Source organism: Larus michahellis, chromosome 19 (assembly GCF_964199755.1).
Source record: "Larus michahellis chromosome 19, bLarMic1.1, whole genome shotgun sequence".
Taxonomy (NCBI): Eukaryota; Metazoa; Chordata; class Aves; order Charadriiformes; family Laridae; genus Larus; species Larus michahellis.
In genome coordinates this window covers 960,622-978,977 of record NC_133914.1, presented here as the reverse complement: position 1 = coordinate 978,977, position 18,356 = coordinate 960,622, and the positions used below count along the sequence as shown (strand labels likewise).

General features: G+C 46.8%; 1 protein-coding gene across 50 annotated transcripts in view; it reads left to right on the top strand.

The window, feature by feature from the left end:
* Positions 1–16,417, top strand: part of NFYC (nuclear transcription factor Y subunit gamma) — a 34,889-nt gene extending 18,472 nt beyond the window's left edge. For 27 of the 50 annotated variants that reach the window (XM_074563142.1, XM_074563129.1, XM_074563137.1 and 24 more), the window contains 7 exons: positions 1,581–1,652; positions 3,182–3,295; positions 5,675–5,770; positions 9,738–9,911; positions 10,246–10,404; positions 14,878–14,937; positions 15,496–16,417. In XM_074563142.1, the coding sequence (XP_074419243.1) occupies positions 1,581–1,652; positions 3,182–3,295; positions 5,675–5,770; positions 9,738–9,911; positions 10,246–10,404; positions 14,878–14,937; positions 15,496–15,615 (795 nt within the window). In that variant the 3' untranslated portion in view covers positions 15,616–16,417. Of the gene's footprint in view, positions 1–1,580; positions 1,653–3,181; positions 3,296–5,674; positions 5,771–9,737; positions 9,912–10,245; positions 10,405–14,028; positions 14,137–14,877; positions 14,938–15,495 lie in introns of all 50 variants that reach the window. The other 23 variants (XM_074563124.1, XM_074563118.1, XM_074563119.1 and 20 more) reach the window with 2 other exon arrangements.
* Positions 16,418–18,356: the final 1,939 nt, after the last annotated feature.

Sequence of the window (18,356 nt, the reverse complement as noted above, 5' to 3'; positions counted from 1 at the left end):
AAGATTTTAATAGCTGTACCTATGCGTGTCTACTTGCAGTTCTGCTGTTCATAGCAGTTAAGATACTTAAGACTGTTAGGGGTTTCACAAATTAGAAATTTTGTCCTCAACTTCCTTTGAGCCTTACTCAAAGCTCAGGAGGCTCTTTAAAAAGGAATGAGCTTTTTTAAAAAAAAAAAAAAACAAACCCTCAAATAAAAACAAACTCAAAAAACACCTTTGGGATATTTTTTCATGCCCTAGCAACCCTGTAACTTGTTTATGTGGCAGTTACTGGTTGGCAATGTCACCCTGAGCTCATCGTGTGTTCAGGCCCGGGTCCCAGCCCTGCCTGCCCCCTTCTCCCACTGCCCAAACCCTTCCAAACTGACCCTTCCTTCTGCAGCGGGACGCGGCAGCCCTCGGCGCTCCTCCAGATCCGTTCTCCTCTGCAGCACATTACTAGGAGCACCAGGAGCACCTCATTCATGTTTCTCTACAGAATGAGGGCATGGAGCGCTTTAAAGTATATGCGCATATAAAATAATGTATATAAATAGACATAAAATTTTTATATACGAATTAAATAAAATGCCCCCTGCTGGAGCGCTGGCTGGACCAGGCACAACTTCCGTATTTTCCTTCAACAGAAAATAGCATTTTCAGCTTTTTTTCCCCCCTTTTGTTTCACTAAAATGTCTTGCAGCGCCTTCATCCCTAGAGAAATGAGGTTCCTTTGATTTTATTTTTTTTTATGACATTTTTGTGAAGAAGGGAAGACTTTTTTTTTTTTTTTTTTTTTTTCTAGCAGCCCTTTGTGGGTAGGGATTCTGCATTCCTAATGCAATGGGATGTAGCCTCAGCTTTTCTCCCTTTTTAAGAGGCTCCTGGTAGCAACATATTTTGGATTTATATTTTTTTTATTCCTCTTTCTACCCTCAGAGAAGGGAGACCGCTGGTGGTGGTGAGGCTCTGCTCAGGCCGGGTGACAGCGCTCGCTCGCTCTCCCCTAAACCATCATTTCACCATTTTGAGTCAGCAGTTCTCTTTGCTGGAAAATAGTGAAATCCATCATAGAAGAGATTATTTTTTTTTTGAACGAGATTCTCGCGAGGTTTCTAACACCAAAATTGGTATCGGGCAACAGGGAAGTACAAATAAAGCGAAGAAGGTTTCATCCTGTGGCCCCCCATGGCTCGTTTGCCTTCATTTTCTCTTGTGACTTTTTGTAAATTCCAATGGTTTCTGGATCCCAAGACAGCTAATTGAATTAGTCCCTGCAAATATAAATAGATGCAGAAATGTGTACCGTCAGAAACGTTCTGTTCTGCAGAATGCCTTCCACTTTGAGGTGAAGTGGTAGATACAAGTGTCTGATGGAAGATTCAAGTAGAATTCTACCGGTATAAAATACAGAAAAGCCCACTGGAATTCTCGGGCCTGAGGAGAAGCTGCCATACCTCAAAGAAAATGAGTTATTTTTCTAAATGGAATTTTAGCCAGTTTAGTTCCAGACAATAGTGACTTCTAACGTTTCTTGTCTTACCTTTGTTTGCAGTTAAGTATCAGTAAAGACTCTCTCAAATTGAATCTCTCTGCAGAAAGATTTCAGAGTTCAAGAACTCCCTCTGGCTCGTATTAAGAAGATAATGAAACTAGATGAAGACGTGAAGGTACGCTCACGGGGGTTTTCTTAAGTGTTGATGATCCTTTTGGTGGATATTGTAGCTATAATTCCTTGCAATTCATTACTTATTATTATCATTGTTTATTTTTAAAGCACGTTTCAACAGTTGCCTTGAATGCAATATTAGCTGGCCTTGTATAATTAAACTGAGCTGGGAAAGCAAAATCATTTGGGATCTTTGCTGAAGACTTTTGCAGTTTTGCTGCCTTCTGGTAAATACCAGTGTACTCCCTAATTCTGTATTTCCTGGGGGTTTTTTCTAGGGCTTAATTGCCTTTTCTCGTGTTCCCTCCTTGTTTCTCTCTGCTCTGCCTTTCACAAATCTCTAGAGTGTTGAGTATGAAGAGCGATGTCACTTCAAAGGGTGCTACGTTATTTTGAGTTTTATGGAAAAAATAAGTAATAATTGAGGCAGATAAACGTGGGTTTGATGGCGGTGTTTGAGCTGACCCCTTGACGATGATGGTAATACATGAGTTGGCTGATGAAAACTTAGTGACATAAGAGGAAAGAGAAGGGAATCACCTGTCAGGTTTGACTCCTGCGCTGCTCCAGTCCTCCTGCTTTTTTAAGGCGGAAAACTGTCAGACACTTAACCCCTAAGAGGAAAGAGAAGGGCTTGCGCTTTCTTCTTTTTCTCAATGTGACACCGTCCTTCTGTTAGGACAACTTTTCACAGCTAAATGAGATCCTGAAAAAGGTGTGTGTTGTCTTCCCACACAAGGCAGCGATTCATCCAGCCTGGCAGGGGAGCGACCCCAGCCCTCTGGGCTCCCGGTTCAGTGGCTGAACCGAGTGAGTGCCGATTTTTATTTTTTTTTGCTGATGAAGGGGAAGGTGAGATTTAAGGGCGGGAGGGAAGTCTCTGGCCTTCCTGGAACGTTGTTTAACAAGGAGAAGGCTGTACTAGTAAGCATTAATGCCAAGCCGGCTAATAGTCAAACTGCTTAATTTGAGTAAAACTTGAGCTAGATACTTTTTAAGGAAAAGGAATTTGGTGAGGCAGAGTCTTTCTCAGGCCTCCAAACCTCCTTTGCAATTTCATCATTCATTTCAAATTATATAAATGTTACAACGATAAAGTAAGCGCCAGGTTTTTAAAACGAGCCCTCACCCTGTCCCCTTCAGTTTCCAAATGGTTTATGCGCGTGTCAGGGCGCTGCCGGGAGAAGCTGCTGGTTAACACCCCGGAGATGGATGTGCCCTGGTGCCGTTTACTGGCCCGCCATAATCCATGGAGCATGGAGTTGACACCTGACTAGTCGTGGAGGCAACAGACTTTCGAGACAGATTTTAGATGCGCAATACTCGTAACGCTGTGTTTAACTTGAGGCTGGTAGCTCTTTGGACTGTCACACCCAGGGATGATGTGGAAATTCCCTCAACTTCACTGTTAAACAATGCAGCCACTCAGATTCGACTAACGTGATAAAGTTGCTCTGACTACAGCTTTGCAGTATTAGAATACTAATGGTAAAACTTAAAAAAAAAAATAAATCGTAAATCTGATTGCAGATGATCAGTGCAGAAGCTCCCGTGTTGTTCGCCAAGGCAGCTCAGATATTCATAACAGAATTGACTTTGCGAGCCTGGATACACACAGAAGACAACAAGCGCAGGACTCTGCAGGTAACGGAGCTGCTCCTACCTGGCCTTCAGCTGCTTCAGAAACTGTTTCCAACTCTGTTTCCATAATATAAGGCATGTTTTGTAGACAGTAACTTTAGTACCTGTGTTTATCTCTACAAACCTGTGTACAAAGCACAACGCGCAGTGGAACTGGGCGACTGAAATGCTTTTTTTTCTTCATTTGTTTTCAAAAAAACAAAACACAACCCACCCCACCACCCCAAAAAAAAACAAACCCAAATAAAACCCCAAAGCTGCAGCTGTCGGCTAATTGTCACCTGCTGGAGCACTCGGGATAGCTGTAGCTGTTCAACTTCCAGCTGATTTGGTTCTGAGTCGTAGTTCTAATGTAAGCTTGTAGGTGGCAGTTTGTGTCGATAAATGTGTAGAGATGAAAACAAAAATACCCTCCTCCAGAACAGATTACTGTTTCTTCTGGGTTGAGAGGCCCTCGATTGTAGTCACTCAGCGATTCAAGAGCAAGCTGTAACTCTTCAGGGTCTTTTTATGGGGGGAAAAAAAATGGCACTGACTTCTAGTCTCATGTGTCGACCAGAACTACTTGAAATGATGATGACCGTCAGTTCAGGCGCTCAGATCAGAGGTGGGAGACTGTGGCGGTAAGGACCGTGATGTCCGCTCTCCTGTACGCGGGCGCAGAGATTGCTGTAGGGGCAGGGAGACCCGTCTGACTGCACTCCAAAGCTGCTAAATTGGGTGGGCACCCTGCCACTCGGTCCCCGCTGAATTGCGTGATGCTACTCGCTTCACCCAGGTTTTAATGCAGTTACTGGGAGAAGGATGTATTTGCTATAAATTCCATGAATAAGACGCTTCATAAGCACAAGTGCTGACTCGGGCATGTCCTGGTAACAGTTTTCAAGCTCGGATGGGTCCGTTTATTTCAGAATCCCACTTAAATCCTGATCCTAACGTATAAGACCTTGAATTGACTTGGGTTTTATTTCTGAGTGCCGTGCCTTCCCCGGCAGCTGCCGTCCCGGAGCAGCTGCAGAAACGCAGGCTCGGCTCAGCGAGTATTCGGGGGGAAAATTTCCAGTGGAGAGGGTTGAGTTATGGAAGTCTATTCCTGAGGAGAATGGATTGAACCCAGTCCTCAGCAGAGAGAATGAAATACCAGATACCTCTGTCCAGTAAAAGTTTTCTTCCCGGTGAAGATACTTTTATAACGTATTCAGCCTGCTAACTGTCTCCCTCATGCTTTCTACGTGATCCTTGTTTGGCAATTAAATGCCAAGACGGTGTAAGGTTTAGAAGCGTCAACTAGCCTGAAATGAGAGGACTGATGGTCTGGTACGTTTTACCTACTCATTCGGCAGCGTAGGCATCTTTGTCACAAATCTTGTTCATATATATGCTTTACAAATTTATCTTCAGCTAATGAGAATGAGGCTTTTAATAACTTCTTGAATTAGCCCTGCTCTTTAAGATGGCTTGCAAGGATTCTAAAATGAAAGAGTACTTATTTTTTTTCTTTTTTTTTTCTTTTTTTTTAAAGAAATTCAGCTTTTTTATCGTGTTTCGGATCTTAAGCAAATACATTTCAGTGATGACTTACTGCCGGGTAACTCTTTATTCAGGTTTTTACTGCTTTGACGTAATGCTGTTCTTTGGATTTCTTTTTCAGGCAAGGTATAAAAGTAAAGTTATAAGCCATTTTGAGCGGATACCTTGCCAGTTTTTCTTAGAAGCTCGTTGGCTCTTGCACATCCATTTTCTGTTACATGTTTGGCCAGTTTGCTGAGTATATGTTTTAATCTTTGTGCTTTCTTTTAATTGTTTTGCCCTTCCACATGCTGAAGCTTGTTCTCTCAGGATCTCTTGGGATTCCCCTGCCCTGAATAAGATCCTGTGATACTTTTTTTTTCTTTTTTTTTTTTTAATCCCATCCCCAACTCATAGATTCTGCATACGTTGCTACTAATACACGGAGGATCCTCACCTTTCTGCAAAGCTTCTTTTCAGATAGCTTTGGGATTTTTATTTTTTTGTTGTTGTTTTTTTAGAAGAATTTCTTTTTTTTAAATGTGCTAAAAGCCTATGGTGATCGTCATGAGCCCTCTGCGGCGTGTTACAGCGGTACCGTTGTGGAAAGGCTGATGAGGCCGGGTGGGTGCGCAGGTGACCGTAGAAGCCTGAGTTTGATAAGCACCTTATCACGCACCTTATCACGCACCTTATCACGCGTCTTGGAGGCCTCACATGGCACAAGGCAGTGGGGTTGGCACCCGGCTTGAGCACTTGGGATCTGGAAAAGACATCCTCGCTTGACTCAGTTGAAAAGCTCGAACTTTATTTATCCAGTGGCAAAACAGACTTCTAAAGCTGAAGAACGGTTTTCTCTTTTTGTTGTTGTAGAGGAATGACATTGCCATGGCAATTACAAAGTTTGATCAATTTGACTTTCTCATCGATATTGTTCCAAGGGATGAACTGAAGCCTCCGAAGCGGCAGGTAAGACATAAAAATGATTGCCTTATCGTCTGTCCTTTCCTTGGTGTGATTTCGGTCCCTAATTAAAATAAAGTTGATAGAAGCAATACAGAATCAGACTTACACATGAGATTTGTGCCTCTCTCTTTTGCATGTTTATTTACAGTGATTTTCAGGTTCTTAAATTTATTTTTTTAATGGAAATAGGGCTTGAGGGGAGATTTACAGCAGTCTGACTTGTGGATTTACTTCAGTGATAAAGACATTGCTAAATAGCTCTGATACCAAAAGCGGCCAATGCTAAAAATTTAACTTTAAAAAATGTGCTGCATCTGCATCCTTTGACTTGTGACGGGAGAAACCGCCTTCTTTGCTTGTACCACCTCCTGCGTCCTTTGGGGCAGTCATTGCTACTGTAAACATCCTTGACTGGAAGCTGTAAGGTGTTAGACGGAGCTTTCAGTCGGATGTTTACAGCAGCAGGCTGCTGCGGTCCTCTGAGCACAACATCTTTCAAACTTAACAGGCTGCTTGTGTTTTACAAACCGCTTGTTTCCCTCCGTGTGTGAAACGGGGCTGAAGACGCCATGAGGTGTGGCTGAAGCTCAGTCTTGCCGCTTCAAACGCACGAAGAAACGGATCCAGCTCCTGGTAGACTGATTTCTCTCTTCCACGTAAAAGCTCGATGTTTTGCTGTCCAAAGCTTTGGTCTTTGCTTTTCACCGGTTCGGTAATTGCTTATCTCTCTTCGTTACAAGTAGATAACGTGGCTGAGCTACCATCAATACGCTTCTTCTAGGGAACAACTCCGCTTGGACACTGCTGCACCTTCTTCAGCAACTCCTGGAATCATTGCCCAGGACTCAGCTGGACCAATTTGTTCTCTTGAACAGTAAATTTTTTCAGTAGTTTATAATGATTTACAACAATTCCTTCAGCTGGTTTGTTGTTTTTTTTTCCTGATACTTTTGAGGGTTTGCAGTGGGTTAGCCTTTGAAAAAATCCAACATGGATTAAGCATTAAAATAGCTTCTCTGGTGAGTGCAACTGGAGAGGCTGGCATACTTTAAAACATCTTTCTGGCAAGTGTTTTACTTGGAAGTTTTTCTTTGACATGTTGGGGTGGTTTTTTTCGTATTTCAATATAAGTCTGGAAAACATGCAAAGCCCTCGTGGTGCTACGGAAGCGATAGCCAAAGGGAGGAAATACAGGCTTCATCCTTTCAGATGTCCTGAGTTCAGTTTAACCTCTCATCCTGATTTCCAGAAGCAGCATAACTTTCTAGTCAATGAGGAAAATACCTTTAAGTGTCACAGTATGTGCCGGAGAGTCCATTCCTACTGCTGCAGTCTGCTACGGTTAAAATTAGCAGCATCCCAAGGCTTCCTTACAGGTGTGCTGGGAACTCTGTATTCTGTACGCACGGTGAGCATCACACCTGGGAGCGCGGCACGGCTCCTTCCATCCCTTCCCTGAGCTCCCTGCTTTATCCCCGCAGCAGTGCAGCAGAGATGATCTGTCCAAAGATCACTAGTTCAATATTAAATAAAAAGACAAAGGAGGAGGTTGCGCAGCCGCTCTCGGTGCTTTGCCCAGCTGGGGGGAAGAAAGCCCGCGTTTCAGTTGGGTCAGCCTGATAAGCCGAAACGAGTTGGCTGCAGCCTGAAGTAACCCAGGTTAATTCTGGCATTGCAAATTCCGTTCTTCTAGGTGCCTCATTCAGTTATTCTACTTCGTAGCGCTATTTTTAGAAGTATTCCATGTTTGGGAGGGAGAACGTTGCCCGTATCTTTTCCTCGCTGGAGCTTTTTGATTGGCATCAGAATGTTCTGATTACAGAACATTCCAGTTCTATAATCAAATGAGTGTCTGCGGTATTTTAGTAGGGTGTTAGATGCATATAGGTTGCTGGGGTGGTGTGTCTTGATGATACATCACCCCAGAGCTGTGTCTTTTGGGTCGCACAGCGTCAGCAGTGAAACCCTGTCGGGTTTTGGATTGAAACAGGCTTTAGAGATCTGTCTCTCGCTGATACATCCACTGCCTGCGAACACTGCTGAGTCACCAGAAGTACTGCTTGTGGCGCGGGAAGATTAATGGAGAAATAGCTGCCCAATAACAATGTGGGTTAGGACTTTGCAGTGGAAAATACTCCTTTGATTCAACAGCGTTGAAAAGCAGCTGCCTATAGGCTGACAGCCTGCACTTTCTGGCTGGGGGTGCAATCTGTATTTTATCTCTACCACGGAAAGGACTGTTTGACAGGTTAGTGTTGGTTACGTGGAAGAGCTGGGAGTGAAACCGCAACTGTTATGTTGCTCTGGTAACTAAAGCTGTGGCTTGAAAATAAAAGATGGCAAACGGTGCGATATAACGTAGTTCAAGCAGATTTAAATTTAAAGCCATTTTTGCCTGTAGCAAAAGCAACTTAGCCTGGAATGGATACGTACAGAAGTACTCGGTTGCCGTAGTTGTTTCAGGATTCAGCTAGATTGGAGTGCTCTAGAAACAACACGGCTAAGGACCGGGCTTCACAGAAACAGCTGCAGGTCTTCTGTGTGTGTGCTTTTATGGTTAACCGGAGACCTGTCCTGTTGAGTATATATGTATTTTAAATTTGTTATTAATCCCTCCCCCAAAGGATTTGATGAAGCCAGTAGGAATAATCAGCAAATTACCATGTGTAGGCAGTATTGCAAGTGTTTGATTGCAGTGGTTTGCAGTAGCGTGGGATAGTGCCAGTGTTTGCCCTGAGAGCCAGGCGTAGAAGTCACTCCTTGATTACAGCCAGCCGTGAACAGCTTAATCTTTGGGGGTAATTTCCTGGTAGGCTTTTGAGAAACCTCCCAATAGTAAGTCTGTTCTTTAGTTGCCGTCCCTCTGAGAGACTAGCATCTGAGCAAAAGGGCTCTCTTACTCAGGCCCGGTGCCCATCTAGACAACATACGTTGACCTGGTTTAATGTGAACCTTTCTTTTCCTGTCCAGTCGGATACACTGAAGGTAACCCATGAGCAACCCTCGTTTAACGTGGGGGAATCACGCAGACCTGTGTAAGGGGGAATTCACCATGTTGTAGCGCGTGTAAACATCCTACACTCTCAGCTGTGAACTCGAGGTGGCTGGGAGAGGATTGTTTACGCCTTCTGCCATGGAGTGAACATCTGGCGAGCTGCATCTTCCGTAAGGTGTAACATCCACCTGCTCCTCTAGGGAGCTTAGAAATATTGATTCTCGAGTGTTAACGGCTTGCCACTTAACGTAATCTCTGAAAATCTACTTCTTTGCCTAAAACGTTGTTAATCGTACGGGGCTTTTCTCTCCTAAAGACATGCTTAGCTAAAACAAGACAGCTTGTTCCTTCTGAAAGTGAGTTAGAGCAGAGCCTTTTGTTTCTCCACGCTGCTGAGATGTTCCTGCTACCAGCAGAATCAGGCTGTTAAGCCACGGTACAAGAAGTTGTTACAATTCTGGAAAAGCTGGATTTAAATAAATAAATAAAGGCACGACAGTATACATCAAGTCAGTGACTTTTATTCCCAGGCGTCTAACATCGGAGCTAGATTGAGATTTGTGTTGGACACGTAGGCTAAGAAGAGGGTTTTGTTGACAGATGAGGCTCTGTAAGTCTTCCTGGTGCATTTGCAATTCATTCTGTGTTAAGATAACAGGCGATGATGGAATTTACTGAAGACTTTTGTGGTTTTCAACTATGGTAATTTTACTCATTTGCTTCTCATAATGAAATTGTGACCACGTTATTATACGCAGGGTATTGGAAATGTTTTTGATTTCCATATAGCTGAATAAATGAGGAAACCCGTTTCGATATATCATTTCAGATTTACTTAGTTCAACTGTTACGAGGGAGGTATTAAAGATACTTTCCCATGGAGCATGCTTATGGGGGGGATGCTTCAGCCGTGGTCGGGGTGTTTGGGTGTTGATCCGTTCCCTGCCATTTACCTGTCGTTCCGCTGTGCCGCAGGAGGAGGTGCGTCAGGCTGTGACCCCAGCTGAGCCCGTACAGTATTATTTCACGCTTGCTCAGCAGCCTGCTGCGGTGCAGGTTCAGGGACAGCAGCAAGGACAGCAGACCACCACGTCCACGACCACCATCCAGCCGGGACAGATCATCATCGCCCAGCCTCAGCAAGGGCAGGTGAGCCACGAGCAGCGGCCAGGGGCTTCGCAGGCAGTGGAGCCCGCGAAACCCTCGGCTTGCCCGTGTGTAAGTGCAATGTGTTGCAGTATCCTGTTCTCGCTGCTCAGAACAGTCAATACCGAGATAGAAATGTGTTTTCTGGTCACGACCAGCTGTTCAAATATCTGAATAACAAGGGTCATCTAGGTTCTGGGTTCCCTTCCTGCTGATTTAAGCATCAACAAGGAACAGCGGGTCTAGGAAGCAGTCTGTCACTTACAGTCTTTGTATCTTGTGGCCGTTTCACCTGTGTTCAGTCCTTGCTTGGTCCTTATCCCCGTTCTGAATGCAGACCACCCCCGTGACGATGCAGGTTGGAGAAGGCCAGCAGGTACAGATAGTGCAGGCCCAGCCGCAAGGACAGACCCAGCAGGCTCAGAGCGGAACTGGGCAGACCATGCAAGTCATGCAGCAGATCATCACCAATACAGGAGAAATCCAGCAAATCCCGGTAAGACTTGGCCAGCGGAAACGTGTAACAGTGAGCAAACTGTCCGCTGGTGTTCTGGCATGAGACTGTATATGTACGCTTTTTTAACTGCAAGAGGAAGTTCGGATGGAGTGGTGTGTTTCCTGCACTTAGAGAGGAAAAATAACCAGGTGTGACATGAAGGGGGAGATAAATCTAACCCATCTAGTGTAGACTCAGTGCCCAGCCCCACGCTTATCCCCCGAGTGAAATAGTTACGATTAGGAAGCAATAACTAAAATATTTCCTGGATAAACCTTAGTTCTTTACTACAGCGTGGTTTCAATCAAGCATAATTAACTTCTTTTGCCTTTACTTGGCTCTGCCTCTGCAATCTGAAGTCACGACCTGGCAGACTGAGCGGGAAAGGTGCCATCTGTGAGTTATTAATAAACTTTTATGTTATAAGAAATATTTCTACAAAAGACTTTGAGCTGGTTGGAGGAATGGCTTTGCAGAACCAGAAGATATCTCCTCACTTTTCACATCAGACCTGCTGTGGCCTTAAGAATGGGGTTTTGAGTACCCAGCATCAGCAGTGACATTCTGGCCTGTGTCCTAGGTAAACACGTGGGTCAAAAAAAAGTCACATTTCCCCCCCGTCTCTGTAACTTGTAATCACAACAAAGCCGGGTCTGTTGGTTCCCATCTGGAAAATTTCACACCTCTTACAGAAAATAAAAAAAAATCTGTCCAGTTCTGTGTACTTAACCAGCAACCCAAAGGTCAGAGCAAGTGACCAGGACAAGCACTTCACTTCATCTTTCATTTCTGTTACTAAGAAGTGTACCCACAGCTGTGGCAAAACTGATCTTTCACACAAGTTTTGCTTTTCGAGATTTGCTAAGCTTCCCTCCGTACATCTGGCAGGTGCTCGTGCTTTGCCATAACATCTTGAAAAAGGTTTAGATTGTGGGGGTGGCCAGATTCTTCCAGTTCACTTCCAAATTCTTTTCATCTCTTAAGTCTTCAGCCGATTCCTACCGCTTGGCTTCAGGTGTTGGTCAGAAAGGAACAGAAAGGAACTGAATCGCTTGCCAAATACAGTGGTTTACTACAGACAACCCTTTTTCTTCTCTGCGTTCTCTACTACTTCTCTTTTACATTCCTTTTTTGTTTTCGTTTTTCCCCTTCCTTTCCTTATGAAAGTCTCTCCAAGATACTTGTTCTTCAAAGCATTTGGGAAGGAGATCTCCACCGCCAGCCTCAGTGAATCCGTTACAACGGTACCGAACGCTGCAGCAGCCTCCTCTGGTTCAGCAATAAAAAATGGTTCATGCTTTTTTTTACCAGTTGTTTCCAGTGAATGCTGTAACTCCCTACCAGAAGGGAGCTTGGAGACCTGCTAGGAGAAAGAATTCTTTATAAAGTAGCTGTGAGGGGGCCATAACCTTCTGCAGAAAGTCCTGTTCTCCACGTAGCTGGATCCTGTTGTAAGTGGTCCTGGGTTTTAGCAGGCTTTTTCACTAGTGTCTGGTTTTGGCCAGGCATGTGGTTCTACCTTCCTCTTGTCCGGGAGCACCTAAGACGAGGAAGCTGTGACTGCTCCTCGGAAGCTTCTTATGCTGCAGATGTGAGACGGAAACTGGAAGTGCCAGAGTCTGCTGTCTTTTGTCTTTGGGAGCACTTGGGTCTATGGCAATTTCAAGATTGCAAAACAGAGCAACTTAGGAGCAGTGCTTTGATGAAATAGGCACAATTCGCGCCTCTGTATCTAGCAGAGGTACTGTTTTGACTGTAATTAAGAGGATTCTTCTTAATCACGGCGTGTTGAAGAGCCACGGTTCGTGCTGAAGGAAGCATCTCTCCCCTTGCTCGCTTCCAGCAAGCGAAGTGAAAGAGAACATGGAGCCGCACTCGCTGCGAGAGCTCCTTAGTGCCCTAACCTGGGAAGCAGTTTGTCTTTGGTTTCACAGAATTACAGCCCTTCGTCTCTTCAGCGCTGATGTCTGTTCTGCCCTTTCTGCTGTGCTTTTATTATTTTTCCATTGAGTTTCCTTTCTCTTTTGATGTAGTTAGCGCTCTCTTCTGATAGTTCCTTTTCGCTCTGGTATCTGCTCGGGTTCAGCAAAGAATCTTTCAGAACACAAACGTGACACTTTAAAACGCGCTCGTAAAACTGGCGCTGCCTCTGGCCATTGCAGGAGCGTTGAGAGAACCTTTCTGATGTTGTCTGCTGCTTTTCCACCTGCTCCCGCTCCTCTGCGCTTCCCTACTGCCGCTTACCGTTTAGGACCACGGGTTGCCCGAGGAAAGGTGGCTTGTATTTTTTAAAACCTGAGAAAAACCTGGAAGTGTACACATCAATTAAACGGTAACCATTTGTTTGTCTGCATTAATCTTGTATTAAATATAATCTATATCTTAGCTGGACCTCATTGGGCGGGTTCTTTGGCGTTTACCCTCATTTCTGGAAGAGCGCTGTTTTTACATCGCTTCCACCCATTCAGTTAATAGCGTGGCTAAAATCTATGCAGGAGCCCCCAGTGTGGAAAACATGATCTGCGGGCAGGCCTTGGTGCAGAAACAAATTCTCTATTGAAACATTTATGCTCACATGGAGTTTTTTTGCTCTTGAAATAATATTGGAGCTTTTAGACACAGCTGGTGAAGTCAGCGGCGTTTATGTAGATGCCAAGACCATGTTCTAGGCACTTGAGCCTTTGTCGCTGAGCAGTTCTCAGGTATTTCGTATGTCCTTCTTTCCCCTTTTTAAAAAGAAAAAAAAAAAAACTGAAAACATATTTTGTATTTAATTAACCTTAAGACTGTGAATCTAAATGTTCTAAAATTAAGTAACATTAAATGAAAAATCCAGCAGTAGTATTAATCATACTGTGACCTTTTTATTGCTTCTCAGATGTGTGTTTAGTAGTATTAGCTGTTTCTATCGCGCAAAATGCAAGATGAGACTTGGGGTTACCATGATGAGACTGATTTCATATCCCGCACCCCCCCAGCATCTAACCCTGCAAGATCAGGGACTGTAGGAAATAAATTTGCGTTTGAATGTAGCACACCAAGTGTTGACACGGAAGGTATTGGCCTTTGCCAGGTGGGTGTCGGCGCTGCAGAGTTGCGTTAAAAGCTTCCACGTGTTACCTTGCGGTATTCCTGGGGTTTGCCATCTTGGCTGTCTTTATGTGAAAATTTCCCATACGTTCCCTTATATTTTTTTGGCAGGGTATAATAGGAGCGCCATTGTGTGCAGCCAGCTCATAACAGTCTTCTTCATGCGAAATGATACGTCGAAGTAGTAACTCGATTCTCCTGACCCAAAAGAAAAACAAGCGTTCTCAAAGCGCTCTGAAGTTTAGCAATTAATACGCTTTAGCTACTAACTGCCCACTCCCGTTCTGGAGGAAGTAGTAACGTTGTGCTTCCTCAGGGTTTTACTTCGAGAACCTGCAGGAGTTCTGTGGACTTCGTTCTTGCTTCGGCAGGGTCTGTGGTAGTTACTCATCTAAACCGTTAATCAACTGAAGCTTCCCGGTGTCCTCTGTTACTCAGGCTTCTGTTGTGGAAACAAGACGGCAAGTTTGTGTGTTTCAGGTTACACAGTTATCTGTTTAATTTTCTTTCCCTGCCCCCTCCGCTTGTCTCCAGGTTCAGTTGAATGCTGGCCAGCTGCAGTATATCCGCTTAGCCCAACCCGTGTCAGGCACCCAGGTAGTCCAGGGGCAGATCCAGACGCTTGCAACCAATGCACAGCAGGTAGGCACTCTAACAGCAGGGCTTTAACTGGTAAAGTGTTGTTCCCTAGCTCCTGAAACTGCAAATTCCAGTCGAAATTACCAACTCTTGGGCTAGGATTCCTGCCTTTCTTTTCTTCCTGTTACTTTCATCAGAATAATAAAGCAAGGAGCGTAGCGGAAGCCTCCTTTACCTGGACGGGAAAGGTGCATGCATGTGTGTGTGTGTGTCTGTGTCTCGCTGTATAAAGCTCCTGCTGCTTCTGAGCTGACTGCAGGTAAAACCTCGGTTCATCAGCCTTCTCTTTACTTCTGCTCCTTCTGGCTGGGTGAGGGAGGAGCAGCCGTGCAGCCTCGCAGGGAAGCTGTTGCAGAGGTGGACCATCAGGACCAGCGTTGCTGCCGGCAGGTTGTCTCATGTTCTTGTTGAGACCGGTCGCTAAGGGATTCTTCTCTGCCTTCAGAGGATAGGAAGGCTGCTGCTTTTCTGTCGTCCTGGAGGCAGCGTTCTCCTCATGGAAGTCAGGGAGGACATGCTTGTGTTTGGTTTGGAACAGCTGAATCCCATGTCCTTTGTTCTTGACTTGTGGTTAGCACCAGCATGACTGCGGGCCGGCGGCGTAAGCCCTGTCTTACCACGTGGTGGGGTAATGAAGTTGGAAAGAGTCTAAAAGCTCTTGAAAGGCAGCAGCAGAGTATTGTTAGCGGGGTTCTGACCCTCTCCAAAGCGCTGTCAGTGATCGTCCTTCTCTTACCCTTGCAGATAACGCAGACAGAAGTCCAGCAAGGACAGCAGCAGTTCAGCCAGTTCACAGACGGACAGGTAAGACCTGGGACTCGGTTGGTGCTACGTCCCTTTGAAGTCAAGGGCTAGAGAGACCGTCCTGCAGCCTGCATCCGCTCCTCCCGACGAAGACGCTGCTGCTGCTAGCGAGCCCTAACCGGGAGCAGGATAAGCGGATGTGGTGCCGGTCTTAATTCACGTGGATTCTTCATGTTCTGCTGCCTTTGCTCCCAATTAACGCAGTCCCTTGCACTCTGGGTGGGATCCATTTTAATCCTAGCCAGTTTAGGAATAAAGGTCCTAGACTCTAGCTATTGTCTGTTCCATAAGTCGCCCGGACTCAGTCTGGGCACCAGAAATTCACGGAATTACTTTGTTATGATTTAGCAGCAAATGTCTAGCGGCAATTTGTGGTCTTTTTTTTTTTTGGGGGGGGGGGAGTGCGGGGGGAACAGATTTTACTTGGACCTGAGAGCTGCTGTTACCACCACCGCTGACCTTGTGGGGTTAACACCCAGCGTTGTGCCCGGAGGGAGCTGGTGCGGGGTGGGGTGAGAACTGACGGTCCTTTCTTTCCCCCGCTTCCGTCTCTGCCAGCAACTTTATCAGATCCAGCAAGTGACCATGCCGGCGGGCCAGGACATCACCCAGCCCATGTTCATTCAGTCCACCAACCAAACCTCGGACGGCCAAGCCACGCAGGTGACAGGGGACTGAAGGGGGCCGTTGCAGCCAGTCTTCTCTCTGCACGGGAACAAACGCGTACCAGCACGACCTGTGCCAGACCGGCCCGGCCTGACGAACGCATCTGCTTCTGTGTATCTGTACTTGATAGGAAGCCTATAGTAGGCCGCAATCTCCGGTGCACTGTACACCTTCCTCTGGTGGGTATGAGAGAATATCCAGCAGACACTGACAAGAACGCAATATTTTTATTTTTAGAATTCAATATTTCGGTGTATTCAGCCCCTTGTTCAGACCCATGAAACCAAAAGAGAACTAATCAACAGGAATTTGTAGCATCTCATTGAACAACGTGTAAAACGTTTTTATCTAGTGAAATTATTAAAGGGTACTGCATCTGGTTTGCTTAAGAGCTTTATTCCTGGTATTCTGTTGGTAGTTTTTCTCTGAATAGAGCTAGATTCGGTCCTCCCATCTCAGTGGTTTGTTAGGGGTGTATGGGGTGGGGGGAGTACGTGTGTGTGTGTGTGTGTGTTAGATTTTCCTCTCCTGCCTCCTTTTTTGGTGAGCCGGAGCATTGGCTATATGCGCTCGAGGGCAGGGAGTAGGGGAGGAGTAATTAAAGTGAAAACAAAACAAAAAAAAAACCCCATTCCTTGTATGATGACTGTATTTTCTAAGGGCAAAAGATTCTTTAATTTGGCCTGGTTTATTCCAGAAACACTAATGGAAATCTGGACAAACCCCAGCCCTGCTGTTAACTGTTGTACTAGCTTCAGTCGATGCATGTAATATAAGCTTCATAAAAATGAAATAAATTTCCTTTGTAAGATAATGTGTGTGCTTTCTTTGAGATCCGATGCCCAGTCTCGACCTGCCGAGCGAAGAGCATCCTGAATCCCTGAAAACCGTTACACCCCAACTAGTGAAACCAGCGCCAGGGTTTAAGGGTGGCCTGGAGAAGGGGTGGGACGAGGGCGTGAGTGACCGGAGTGGCGACACGGGGGGGCTGGGGGTGCCTGCCACCCCAGGGCGTCCTACGGGGACTCCTTCAGCCGCGGGTACCAAGGCTGTGCCACCTCTCCCTGCAGCTCCTGTGCCCAGGACCCAGCCGGAGCCGCAGGGAGGAGTTTGGGGCAGGTTTGATTGAACGTGCCGCAGGGATCCCGGGGGCGTTTGGCAGAGTTTAGGTCTGAGCTGGAAGAGGGGTGCGGGTTTGTAACGGAGGACCTTTGCGCGTCCACCGTCGAGCAGCCGGGCACAGTTGGCGCTTTTTCCAGGAGAGGCTCCGTGGTTTTGGGCAGCGCTTGGCAGAGCCGGGGGACAGCTCTGGGGACGGTGCCCCCGCTGCCACTTCTTTTTCACTACCAGAAGCACCCAGTTTGCCGCGATTTCGCACTGAGGAGAGTCTGGCTGCTCCCACACGTGGCGCGTAGCCCAGGTGTGGGCTGTTGTAGCCCCTGCCAGCGCTTTTCCCAGCGGTGCCCAGCCCGGCGGTGCAGGGTGAGGAGCCCCCCTGGCACGGTGCGGGCGCCTGCCTTGCCCTGCCGGCGCGGGAACCGCGGGGGGCAGCTGCTGCCGGGGAGGAAAACTCCACCTCAGCATTTGGCTGGTGCAAACTACAGAATCTGGGCCAGGTTGTTCCAGTCGGGCCAGGGAGCTTGCTGCATTACCTGCACCTCCTGGGCTTTCTAAATGTCAATTTTCTTATTTTTATTTTTTTTTTTAAATTTTTTCCAATTCTGTGATGCCTGGGAGCCAGCGGCGCACTGCAGCAGCAGCACCGGAGCCACGCAGCCCCGGCGCCTTCCTGAGCATCAGCCCTCCGGTACCGCAGCCTTGTGCGGGCAGAGACAGGGATCTGCCCTGGAGGAGCACGGAGAAGAATTTGGGGGGAAAAAAGACCTTGTATGAAAGCTCCGTGTGTGGGGACCGGCCACGAGAGGTCACCCGTGGGTGGCTGCTGCCTGGGAAGGGCTGGGGGAGCGGGGCTGGCTCGGGGGTGCCCTGGAGCCAGGGACCAGCGGGTGGCCAGTGGCTCTGGTCCCCAGTAGCCTGGTCCTCCGGTCCAAGCTGCCCTTGGTCCCCGGCAGCCTGATGCCACTGCAGCAACAGTGCCGTGGCCAGAGTGGTGCTCCTCACCGGCCCTCGGCAGCAAGGCGAGAAGCGATGGGTTGGCGGAGCATCCTTTTGGCTCGCACCAGGGAATCGGCTTGTAAAGCCGGAGCGAGACGTGCGGGTCCGGGAAGGGGCAGCCGGAGCAGGCAGCGCGATGCCTTATCAGCCGCTGGCAGAGGGAGCGAGCGAGGCTCTTCCGAAGGAAAGCTCTTTACCCAAAGCACTTCGGTTTGCTTGAAATAGTCTAAATTTGAATGGGAATAAATTGCCTAAAGGACAGAAAATGGGAATGAAGTATGGGAATGGAAAGAAGGGTAGTTTCCAGCGAAAGCCTCTGCCTCTGGTTGGAGGGGATGCTGGTTTTGAGATGCTCAGTGTCATCCCAATGGTCACCAAAAATCTGCTCTCATCCAGGAGTGTGGGGACTTAACCGATGTCGATACTGAAGCTGATGGCGTTCATATTTAGCTAATCATGGAGATAAGACTTGGTCTGCGCTCCCAGAGGAGTGCCCTGGCTGACTCCAACAGGAAAGGCATTTTGAAGAGAGCTGACATCGTTTGTCTGCCACAGGTGCTGTAAACCTCAGGCATTATCACGAGCCAAAGCTTCCATACCAGGGCGCGCGCCTTCGTTTGCTCTCCCGAGGCAGCCTG